This window comes from Mycteria americana, chromosome 5 (assembly GCF_035582795.1).
Source record: "Mycteria americana isolate JAX WOST 10 ecotype Jacksonville Zoo and Gardens chromosome 5, USCA_MyAme_1.0, whole genome shotgun sequence".
In the NCBI taxonomy this organism is placed as follows: Eukaryota; Metazoa; Chordata; class Aves; order Ciconiiformes; family Ciconiidae; genus Mycteria; species Mycteria americana.
Window position 1 is genome coordinate 6,240,948 of NC_134369.1, and position 12,340 is coordinate 6,253,287.

Below are 12,340 nucleotides of genomic sequence, written 5' to 3' on the forward strand. Positions count from 1 at the left end.
TTATCCAACTTAACACAATATTTATTAAATTAAACAAGAAATTATTTCAGAGTTAAACAATAAATAATTCTTTAATGGACCTGTATGTAGATTGTCAAAACACCTTGGTATACACGTATTCTTTTTGCCTTCAGTTTTGAATGAACGCTGACTTCAACAGTGTCGAATCACAGAATCACAGAATCACAGAATCATATAGGTTGGAAAAGACCTTTAAGATCATCGAGTCCAACCATAAACCTAACACTGCCAAAAACCATCACTACACCATGTCTCTAAGTACCTCATCCAAACGTCCTTTAAATACCTCCAGGGATGGCGACTCAACCACTTCCCTGGGCAGTCTGTTCCAATGCTTGATAACCCTCTCGGTGAAGAAAAATTTCCTAATATCCAGTCTAAACCTCCCCTGGCGCAACTTGAGGCCATTTCCTCTTGTCCTATCACTTGTTACCTGGGAGAAGAGACCGACCCCCACCTCTCTACAACCTCCTTTCAGGTAGTTGTAGAGAGCGATGAGGTCTCCCCTCAGCCTCCTTTTCTCCAGGCTAAACAGTCCCAGCTCCCTCAGCCGCTCCTCATAAGACTTCTGCTCCAGACCCTTCACCAGCTTCGTTGCCCTTCTCTGTACGCGCTCCAGTACCTCAATATCCCTCTTGTAGAATTTCGGTATGAGAAGGCAGATTTGCCCTGAGGTGTCTGCTGGATATAAGGAAACCTCAGCTCTGAGATGCTAAAAAAGGAGTTTTAAAGTCAATGACTGCTGACTGAAACACTCTGTTTCTGAAGATGTCCTAACTCCTTTTTTTCAGTGACCTTGGTGAACCTGGTGGCATGTTTGATTTAGGTCTCAGTTTTTGTAGCTGCAGAACAAAAGAGGTCTCTGTGAAACCTTGGACTCGAAGTGTTTGCTACAGTGGAGTCTAAATAAACACCACATGTGACAGCATCTACAAGTTATCAGGGATGACTTGTTTTAGATGTATAAGGAGAGACATTTGTAATAGCTGCAGAAGCTTCCACCAAAAAAATGTTTCAAGTTTCCTAATGCCAAGTAATATGCTGTAGGTCATTTGTAGATGTTGAGGGTTGATCTAGTTCTTGTGCTTGCACAGCTTATCAGTAAGAAGTAGAGGATTGGATTTCCCTTGTACTGTTTTCTTCTCCTCCTCCCTTTCTGCTACCATGTACAAATTTAAATGTAAATTTAGGGATGAAGAGGTTCAGCACTGCTGCCTCTGTGGTCAATATGGGGAAGTCCAGAAATTCCTGAGTGAGTTGGTTTTGTTCTGTTTTCTGAGATCCTGGAACTGCTTCTTATCGTGTATGTAGTGGTTGGATCAAGTCTCGTTGTCACTACCAGAATTACTGCAGTTGTAATATTATGTAAAATGTAGGCCTTCAGTATGGAATGAAAGTAGGTAGCCCAGATATGTTAAATATTAAATATATAATCATTGCTGGTTTGGACAGTGGAGAAAGAGGTGTTTCATGGAATGAAATCAAACTTTTTTTTTCTGTAATCTCATGCTCATGAAATGAGTAATTTCTCTGTAACAGCAAACCTATGTGGGCTTGCATATATTTGCTAAAGGTTCAAATAGTAATTTGAATTGGAAGTCTAACCTGCTAAAAGCAGGGTTAACAATGAGGTTAAATTTACTTAAATTTACTTCTTTATTATTTTAATGAACTTGCTTCTGAATTGGCTGGTTCTTGGATTTAAAAGGTGTTACCTTGGAAATGTCTTACAAAGTTTAAATGGCCTTCAAAGGGACCTTTGCAGCAGCTTTTACTCAACTCTGGTATTTAAGCTATAATTCCAGCACTGTGGTAGCCAGGATTTTTTTTTTCCTTTTTTCCTTGCTACTGAAGTTAGTTAGGCACTATCCTTGGGCAGCTGCATCAATTTTTTTAGCTGAATACAAATGAAGATGATGTATCAATGCGTTGTGAGCTAGTATTCTAACACTGTTTTGTTATGTGATATGGTATTTAAACTTAGTGCTAGAAATTTATTTTTTAATACTTCAAAAAATTGTGATAATGGCATATCAGACTTCCTCTGAGATGCTGTGAAAGTTGGATTAGCTGTGATACTCAATATTTCTGCTATGTGCATACTTGTAAGAGGTAATAATAAATATCCTGTCTCACCTGAAATATATACTTTTAAATGAAAGTGTAATATACAGTCCTAAAGCAGAAACTGCTAGAAACTCTTCCACACTTTCTACACACTTTTGTTCCTCATGAACCTTCCTTTGCCATGCAAGCAAGTCTCCAGGGCTTCACCATTCAGAGCAAGTGGATTCCTGCAGTGTTTATAAAAGCATGCGTGTTGAAGATTGAGTTGGGAATCAGTCACCCCAAATCACCACTTATCTCACAAAGCGCTATTCTTAATGTCTCAGGTTTCAATCAAGAGCAGTAATAAGCTGCATGCATTAATTCTATGTATGTGTTTACGCTGGTTGTGTTTGAAGATGTGGATATGAAATCTTAGGCCTAGTATATTGAAATACTTCACCCTGAGACTTATGCTTTGCCTTCCTATTTTGGTAAGAACATTTTGCCCTTCAGTAGCTTAACAGATTTGTTCAGAGTCTAGTTAAATCAAGGAGCATTTCCAAAGGCAGAGAAACTCTCCACTGGGGGGGAAGGAATAAGAAGATGGAGTTGGAAAAGCAGGAGAAAAATTGGGAAAAGGAATGCTGAATCTATTTTCAAAGTTAAAGTGAAATCTTTCTTTGAGGGGAGAGAGAAATGTAAGAGCTGAAGACTTGTCTCCTGTAAGTCACTTGTCCCCTCTGCTCCTGCTCAACCAGTACTGTTGTCTCAGACATCTTGCATCACTGAGGTCTGCAATGTTAACTTGCTCACAACAATTATCCTTAAGAAAAGAGTAGTGATGTCTGTGGTTTTGTACTCCTTCCATTATTTAAGATGCCATTTATCATACTGTATTTCAGAGACTATATTATTACTTGGGAACTCAGTGTGTCTGGCTAGTCTTGTTAAGACATAGAAATGCAGTATGTTGTATAGAGTGTAAAAATGTATCAAGTTACTGTTCTAATTATTGATAATGGTGCTACAATTCAACCAAAATATATATACATGTACATTTGTATGTGTGTATGTATGTGTGTATACACACACACGTAAAAAAATTCATAAAAAAGCTGGCATGCTCTGCACTGCAGTGGTGGTAGGATATCTGGTGGTAGGTGGACATGAAATTGGGATAGTTGAGTTCTACCGGTAGCTTTGCATCAGTTGTAGGGGGTTTTTCACAAATAAAAATTTGCCAATTGCATTTGTAAAGCACCCTGAAATAAAATGCATTATATTTTTTTCCAATGGTTGTGCCCTTATTCTTCTGGAACTCTTTTGCACAAAGCCTTGTGAAGACTTCAACATTTAGAATTTTAATATTCGACAGCAAGATACATTAATGGTCTGCTTTAAGTATATTTATAGAAACTTCTCCCTATTAACACATATGCATTCAGAATAACTGAATATAATATACACCATCATTTCATGATTCCTGTTTTTATTACCGTTATTTCTAAAGAATGAAAATAAAATTACAACCCCTGCTATAGGAGTTTAATACATAAATACAGGTGTAAATGGATGTCTTTCTGCTCTGGCAAGCGTAAGCTTGTGCTGTATTTTGCAAAGGGAGACAGTTGATCCACTTTCCTCTGTAAAGTAGGCAATGCTATTCCTACACTATCAGTGTATTTAGCCAAACTTGCAAGAACTTGTGTGACAACTAGTGTTTGAAATGCCTTGGAATTTTGCAGTAATTGTTCCATTGTTTTCTTATTTATATTTTCTGTGTATGGTTATTTGTAAAAGAGCATATATAATCACCTTACTTCTGCTTACTAAGCTAGGAGTAATTATTTATTTAGTAAGGCTGTCAATAAATTTGAGCCAAGAAATGGAAAGCCTTTAATTATAAGAGTGAAAATATGATATTTCTTAAGAGTTCCGCATGTCTAATGTGTTTATATGGAATATTTCTATCCAAGGTCTTTGAAGTTGTTATACATTAATATTTGATCTCACTTTAAGTGTACGCAGCGCTAAACAAATTGACTATACAGTCGAAGTCTAAGAAAATCTGCAAACAATTCTCTCCCATTTTTCGGTATAAATATATTATTCTCTTCTTAAGATGCACATTATGCTGTTAAAGTACATCTCCTCTAAAAAAAAACACCCCAAAAACCAAACAAACAAAACAAAAAAAAAAACCCCAAAACCCAGAACAAAAAACCCCGAACCCTTCAAAACAATAGAAAGCTCCTGATCAAGGTCACTTAGTCGAATACGAGGGGGAAAAAGGATGCTTTTTTTTTTTAATGTCTTCAGGCAAACAGCTTGAGCACAATCAAGTCTGACAAGAGTAGCATTTAAGGATTGTGCCCAGCCCTTAATTATAGAAGGTTGCCCCTAAAAAATGCAGGTTTTCCTTCTGTCCTACCTGTATTTGCTGCTGAGCATTTCTCTTCATAGTAATACAACTTTATCTGTTCCTATCTGGACACTGAGGGTTGCAATTGCTGCAGTCCCTGCTTAGCCACTGCTGCCACCCCCTAAAGGCCTGGCTGCAAGCAGGCTGTGCCCGAGAGGAGCGAGAGCCCCCGCTCCCATGTCCCGAGATGGGAAATCCTTTACGTTGAGCCCTTGAGGTCTTCATAGGCTGAAACTGAGCTGTCACAACCTTTACAGGATATTTGCATTAGAGCGGGACTAAAGCAGCAGTGTTGGTAAGTATGAAAGCTTCCTAATTGTTCAATCAATTCTGAGCAAGATGGAGAAATTATGTAAAGACTGATAATATGATGTCTGGGTGATATAGCACTATTATAGCTGCACACTACCTGTACTGGAGCCACCAAACCACGTGAAGATGTTGTGCCATGCAAGCATGGTACAATTCTTGAGATGAAACCAGGACTTAGCAGTAGGCCTCTCTACTCCACGCCCCACCCTCCAAAAAAGAGGCAGAGCAGTAACAGAATTAAAAAATAATTCCTCAAGTTGCAAAATTTCATGAGTTTTCTTAAGCTCACTCAACATCATCGGGCATAATTTACTCCCTTGATGCACCAGTGCCTTCCCCCCCATTCCACCCTGTATGCATGCACATAAGAAGAAAATGGAAGAAGTATTAGCTGCTGATACATGACTGTGAGGTGCCTGCTAGCCTGGGAAGGTTGGCTTTTTCTGGAAGAGAAAATGACAAGCTGACTGCACTTTTTATGACCTTTTTACTATTCTATCATAAGTATCCATGGTAACATGACTGTTTCTTTCATGCTGGTATGTAGCATCAAAATAACAATAAATGCTGATTTAAATTAATGTGGTTGAGTAGAACTAGCTGCCAGGTGTGCTGAAAAAAAAATACTAGAGTTGGGACACAAGGAAGAAGAGTCAGAAATTCATTATTTTATTCCTTTTTGGCTATGTACATTGCCTTTTCTTTTTCTTCTCTTCTCTCTCCTCCTTCTCACTTTGTTACTGAACAATGTAGCAAATAATTTATTAATTCTATTTGTATGCCATGTCAATGTCTCACTAAGGGTCAATACTAATTTCAAAAATGTTTCCATTCATTTTGAACAGTGAATTTCTATTCGGTTTGATGGAATCCAAAATTACTCCTCAATAAATAGTTGAATGCAATGACACACTAGCTTAAACTATAGAAACTTTTATTTTACGTATGTGATGTATAATGTAGTTTCTGGATGCCTTTCATATGAGCAGACAAGCACACAGCTGACCAAAACTCTGTCTTGTAATGATCACACTTCATTTACTTGTAGACTAGTTTGTGTGGTTTTGGTGGTTTTTTTTTTTTGTGTTGGGTGGGTTTTTTTTTTGTATTAGATAGAAAGATGATTCTTGTTTAAATGTTATGCTTTCATATGATTTGCCATCAGATGAGCTTTGCTTCTGGCAAGGTAGGGAATACTTAGATTCTGAAAACATCTTTAATCAACACTGACCCTGATTTAAATCAAGATTAAGATCAGGTGAAACGCAAACATGGAAAGCAGGAAAAGCTCTTAATGGCTCTGAAGGTCTTAGCAGTCGTTTCAGGTGCTGAAAGGCTTTTAGAGGCAACATCAATGTTTCAAAATGCCATTTTGGAAGCTGTTTCTGCTCTTCAACTTGATGTGGTACGGAGCGAATGAATACCTAATTGAAAGAGTAACTTGTGCTTTGCAAAATTCTTGCTTTGCACAAGTGATCCCTTCCCAGGTGTAGTGGCAGGCTGGTCTGTAGCTTGACACCTCCTCGAAACAATCCCTGCCTCTCTATCACCAGTCTTGTCCAGCCTCACTTCAAACAAAGACACTAATTGCCAAATATTGGTGGTGGTTTCATTGTAGGGTTGTTTTTTTTTTTCTTTCTTTCTGTCTTCCAGGAAGAACCTCTCAGCCACGTTCTGCTATAACCTGAGAGCGAAGTGCCAGGCTCCGGGTGCCCGTCCCTCCCCGGCCGCCACTTAGGCGCGAGGTCCCGGCACCCCCTCGAGGACGCGGCGGAGCGGGCGGCGGGCAGGCTGGCAGCGGCCGGGCTGTGGGCTGGCAGCGCGGCACCCGCTCGCTGTGCCTGCTGACATCGCTCCCGGAGCTCACAGCCCGCTCGGAGCTCCCTCCTCACTCGGTCTGTTGGGCGGTCTGCTCTGGCGGAGCTAGGACCCTCCCGCAGCAGGGCGGGCAGCTCCCCAGGCGAGGCGAGGCTCGGGAGCTGCTGGAGGAAGAGACGAAGAGGGGGGAAAGAGTCGGTGCGAAGAGCATAGTGAGGAACGGAAGAAAACAGAGGAGCGCCAGGATGAAATTCATCTCTGCTTATTACTTGCTGCCTCTCTTTCCTGCACTGGTCTTCAGCACTAGGTGAGTACCGAGAGCTATTTTGCTTAGAGTTCTTCTGTTTTGTTGCTGTTTGCTTTTTTAGATGCAGTGCTCTTAAGAGACATAATACAGATTTTAGCTGTTACTGGGGTAGTAAGTTTAGAGCAGATATCTTCTCTGATTCCCCTCCCTCATCCTCTGAAAGATACTGAGTCTTGTCTTGGTCTTTCTAGGCTTTTTTTTATGATGTAAAAGAGCTGCTCCTGTATAAGTTGACCCACAGCTCATGAGATGTAGCAAGACAGTAACAAATACAAGCTTTATATATACAGCAGTAATAGCAGATAGAGTCTGCTTCATTGAAAATAAGGAAGCCAAACAGCTGAAACTGAGAACATGCTAACGTTTTCCCTTGTAGAGTGCAAAAAATAAACACTCGAACAATCTCATCTCGGTTTAGGTTTCTATAGCTGAACAGAGACCTAGGGCTTACCTTTTTTTACTCTGAAATGCAGGTGAGATGTTGCAGTGTTATCTTAATGCCAAGGAGAAGTGCTAAAAAGTTGCTGCAATCTAGAAGCATTCCTTTCTGTGCAAGTATAATAAATTACTGAGGAAAATATGAGCAAAATCTATTGCAGCTTAAAAATAAAACCTGTTCTGACCATGCAGCGTTCTGATAAGGTAACGCGTACTGCTCAGTTGCTCAGAGATAGTATATTCTCTATGCTGTCAACATAACGTGTTCAGCAAAGAAAAGATAAAGCTGACACAGTCTATCCCGTTGTCTTGATGTACACAGATGGAAAGTTAATGCTGGGTACAGAGCAGATCTGTTATAATGACACTGCTCTCAGTTCAGGCTTCTTAACTTCCAGTTCCTTATCAGAAAATCAAGCCCAAATTTTGACTGTGGTATTTCTCTGCTGTGTTAGAAGTTTATAGGGTACTTAGTAATAAGTCCGTAAAGCATGTTATCAGAGGATATACCCATGTGCATTTATCAGGGAAATGTGTCTTTTCCCTTATTCTTGATCTCTTCCTGTAAAATCAGCATCGAAGCAGCTTTTTGCAGAAGCACTACATGTTTTAAACCTTAATTGTTCACTGACACTTTAAAAAAAAAAAAAAAGAAAAAAGAAGTGTGCACCTGCTAAGTATTCAAAGTCAGGTACAGCAGGAGCATGTCTTTGTACATACTCAAACACAGGCAAATAATAACTGTGAAAATCTCTGAGTGGGAAAAGGCCCAAATGCAGGGAGAAATCAGGAACATCAAAATGCTTCAATTACTCAATTACATCACTCCTTTGGAAGGGGTTGTTATTGGTGAGGGAGGGGTACTTTTTTTTTTGGTAACACTTCTGATTCAGGGACTTTACAGTGCCAGTCCATACGAACCACTCTGATGCTCTTTGAAGTACAAAACTTAGCGGAAAATTGTAATAGATTGTGATTCAATAATTATCCCTTCTGATTTAATAGGTGGTCTAAGGAAACATTCACAAGCAGTCAAGTGTGAAACTTCTTGTCAATTCAGATTAATAATTTTACACTCATTTAAGTGTGATATGTTCTTTGCTAAAGTATGCTAGAGTTAAAAAGGGGACGAAGCACCAAGCCAGCTTTTGCAGATGCAGATTTGTATCTTGCATGAGCTTGTGCAGATTAAACTGTAGTGAAAGGAGATGTAGAAAACTATTTTAAATTTTCCTATTTTATTGTTTTTATGACATGTCTTAGAGACTACTTGAACATTCAGGGAAGTAAACTGGGACAAGGTATCTAGTGTAAAGCCCTAAAAGCAGGTGCCTCATCTTCTTGAGAAAATATTACCTGTATGAAAAATGAACTGTAGCTCATTCTTGATAATCATTAAAAAAAAAAAAAAATTCAAGTCCCTCCCCGCCTTTCAAAAAATAGTTGGAAAGAATATGAAGAAGTTGAAGTTGGCATGTGAATACTAATTATGACTCTGAGGAGTAGATAGACTTTCATAAGAATATAATTTTGTGGCACATGATGACTTATGTTCTTATGTAGTTGAGGGATGAAAATGATCAATGTGAGAAAAATTCCAGTTAAAATTCCACCCAAGTACAGTATGTGTTGCAAAGTGAAGTTTTGCTTTTGATACCAGATCGGTCATCCTGTTAAAAAGGAGAGACTGAAACTCTACAGTAGAGTTGGAGATTTATAAATGTCCTGGACTACTCTGCTCAGCGTTTGCTTTCAGTTACTTGATTTTTAACTGGCTGTGTAGAACATGGAGTAATTTTTCAACAGCATATGATGGAAGTCTAAAAAATGATACAGTGCTATCAATATGCCATCTACTGGAAAGAGATTATGCTTTAATCTCCTTCATCAGAAGGCAATTCTGTCTGTGGCAGTTAGTGTTGCTTGTAAACGTGTGGTTAATTCATTGGTTGGACCCAAACAGAGTAAGCTTGCAGGAGCAGTTGTGTTAGCAAAAAGCAGGGTCTAATATCCTGCTGTGTGAAATGCTTAGCTAAGGTAAAGCATCAACCTTACAGGACAGAAAGTTTTCCATCATGAGGATTTATTTTTGTGAAGTTTGTACAGAAGCACAGTATCTCCATTTCATACATTGGTGCTGAAATCAGTGAGTACAGTACTTGCTGCAGAGGTCGACAGCTGCTGCTTTTTGTTCCTTGTCATGTGGTGATGCCATCTTCTTTGCATCGTGTCATGGTGATAGTTTTGGAAGACCTCAGCATGTCTCCAAGCCTCATTGTAAACAAATATGAATTGATGAGTTCAACTATGTTAACACAGCATGTCGAGTTTTCTTATTTTATAGTATTGTTAAAAAGAGGAAAACGCACAGCTATCGCTTTTAAGATTGTGTTCGTTATTAACTTTTGATTTTCAGGACTGTATGCAGCTAACTTCTCAGCATGGTTTAAAACCATATGCATGAACCAAATGCCTATCAAATTACAGAAAGTTCATGTTTTTGAAATGAATGATCTTTTCTGTATTACCTAGACTCGATTTTGGTGCGGCTTTGAGACACAATGATTACTCTTAATCATGTTTCCAGTTGGTTGTAGTGCCAAAGAGGTAACCAGGTTGAGCTTTATTTGCCTGTCCAGTTAACTACATATGTTTTGATGGAATAAGTAAAAATTACTGCTCTAACATCAGTCTCATAAAAGGCTAAGGGGAACAAATTTTTGAAGGTGAATTTAACTTGTTAAAACTATTCTGAAGTTTGTGTTTTCCTATCTACTTTTATATTTCCTTGGACACCTTGGTTTTGGCAGATCTAATGTGGTGGTTGTGTACGTGTTACTTTTTTCATACCATGGTGAAGACAGAGTAGTTTTTTCATACAAGTTCAGAAATGAGGCCCTCTGTACTGAGTGCTCAGTGGGTGCACGCAGTGTATAATAGGCTCAGAGTCTGATTCTGCAGCCACCTGCATGCTGTTGTGGCCCCAGACACCTAAACGTTCTGACGGGAAAACTGTTTGTAGAAGGGAAGGCTTGCACTAAGTCAGTCATTGGCGTCAGTAACTAAGATCTGTGGTCCACATTACCTTGTCTAATGACGCTTGCCTACTTTTAGCTAAAAGGAGATTTTTCTGAATATTACTTCAATGTTACTATTGAATGGCTAGATACTTTAATCTCTGCTCACTGATAACATTTTTTTGTCCAAAAGACAAAAATTTGGCTCCTTAGAAGAAGCCTGATGTGAAACAAAGCTTTCCTTTTTTTCAATGACAGCAAATTCCTTTCTGTCCACACATGAAACGTGACAAAGGCACAAGACATTGAATGATTTGCTTTATAGCTGAGAACAGGACCCATAAACCCAACAAGATGTGCTTTAATAACAATAATAATATTGCTACTACAGCAACTCATTATATGGATGTACAAACAATAGGGCTGTAAAAGGCAGAACTTACATTATTTTAATGGCAGAGAAATGGCTGGTGGTCGTTTTTTGTAAAGTGCAGTTCACTGGCGGTCTTACTACTCTGATGTTACAAAGCAATCTGTAATTCATTGGCTTCAGAAGAATGCCACCTCTGTTTTATAGCAGGATAAAAGCAGTGTGCTGATTTCTGGTAGGTGGATGTTGCTTAGTGAAGGTATGGGGTTTGATCTGATGTACGTCTATTGTTGGAAGCGACAGAAATATAATATTCACTTACCTTACTAAAACATGAGAACCTGACTTAAATGCTTACTTTTTCCCTGGACGTATTTTCAAGGTCGACTATTTTCTTTGTGTTTGTTGGGTTTGGTAATTATTTCTTAAGGAATATTAAAAGAATAATGTCTTTCCGTCCTCTCCAATAAAGGTGTGTGAAGGATTCAGTCTGTGACTTGAGGAAAGATAAAGGAGAACGTCTTTGACATTATTATACTCGTGGGGGGGGGAAATGTTGAAAATACTTGTTTCTAGTTCTTAAGCTCTTTCCCATCTTAGAAACACTGTTTGGGCTATAATGATGTTGAAAGTAACTGTTTTGCATTTAGACTGTGGTATGACAGTGGAGGGAACCCTGCCCCTTCCTAGATTTTGAGGTGGAAGAACGGGGCTCACTGCGTGCTTATACCCTCAGCTGTAGCCACACCATTGTTACATGCTCCAGCAGGCAGCCAAAGTGATTCTCATGTTTGAGATCTCAGGCTGAGGTCTGGCAGTGTCCTTTCTTTTCCCTGTGATTGAAGGTGAACTCTGTGGTGCAGTAGGAGACTACTTCTTTAGCAGAAAATAGGATGGATTTTTGCTGTCGTTTTGGTGGATAACACTGTCTTAATATTGCGCTTTCTGAATTCTTCCAGAAATGCAGGGGCATTAACTCTCTCATTTGTCTCCTGCTTAGAATTCCTTTCACACTTACTTTTTCTGTATGAGTTTTCTGGGCCATGAAAGCTTTCTAATTTCTATCAACGTGGATGATGATGCATGTTTGGTTAATGACTTGTATGGGCTCATGTTTGAGGTACAGAAGTGGCATTTAGCATGTGACTTGCGACCTTACTGTATCTGAAGAAGCATGTGCTTTGTTGTGGACTGTGTTTAAACATAGTGGGACAAATTTACCAGTGGCACAACTCCATTATTTCAAGGAATGTGTTTAGCTTGATGGCTTTATTCTGATGACTTATAAGCAAGTGCCTAATACAGCAAACTAGAAGCTACTTGGGGAAACAAAGGCTTTTCCTTCTTCTGGGAGAAAAGTTTTGAGCTCCAGTGATGTATCTAAAAGGAACAAAATCCAAAAAACAACCACCACCACTCCCCCAAACCCAAACAAAAAAACCTCCAACAAACCAACCAACCAGCCAACCAAAAAAACACCAAACCACCAGATGTGTAGGCAGGAGGAGCTACATCTGTTTCTCCTCCACCCCCCTGCACGAAGCCCATGGCCTCAGGGGTGCAGGTGCTGGACTACAAAACTGGCA

General features: G+C 39.3%; 1 protein-coding gene across 1 annotated transcript in view; it reads left to right on the forward strand.

Annotated features, from left to right (window-relative positions):
- LUZP2 (leucine zipper protein 2) overlaps positions 1 to 12,340 on the forward strand; it is a 220,442-nt gene that overhangs the window by 2,231 nt on the left and 205,871 nt on the right. Inside the window, exon 3 of the mRNA XM_075501426.1 lies at positions 6,458 to 6,929. Within this exon, the coding sequence (XP_075357541.1) occupies positions 6,868 to 6,929 (62 nt within the window). The 5' untranslated portion in view covers positions 6,458 to 6,867. The remainder of the gene's footprint in view (positions 1 to 6,457; positions 6,930 to 12,340) is intronic.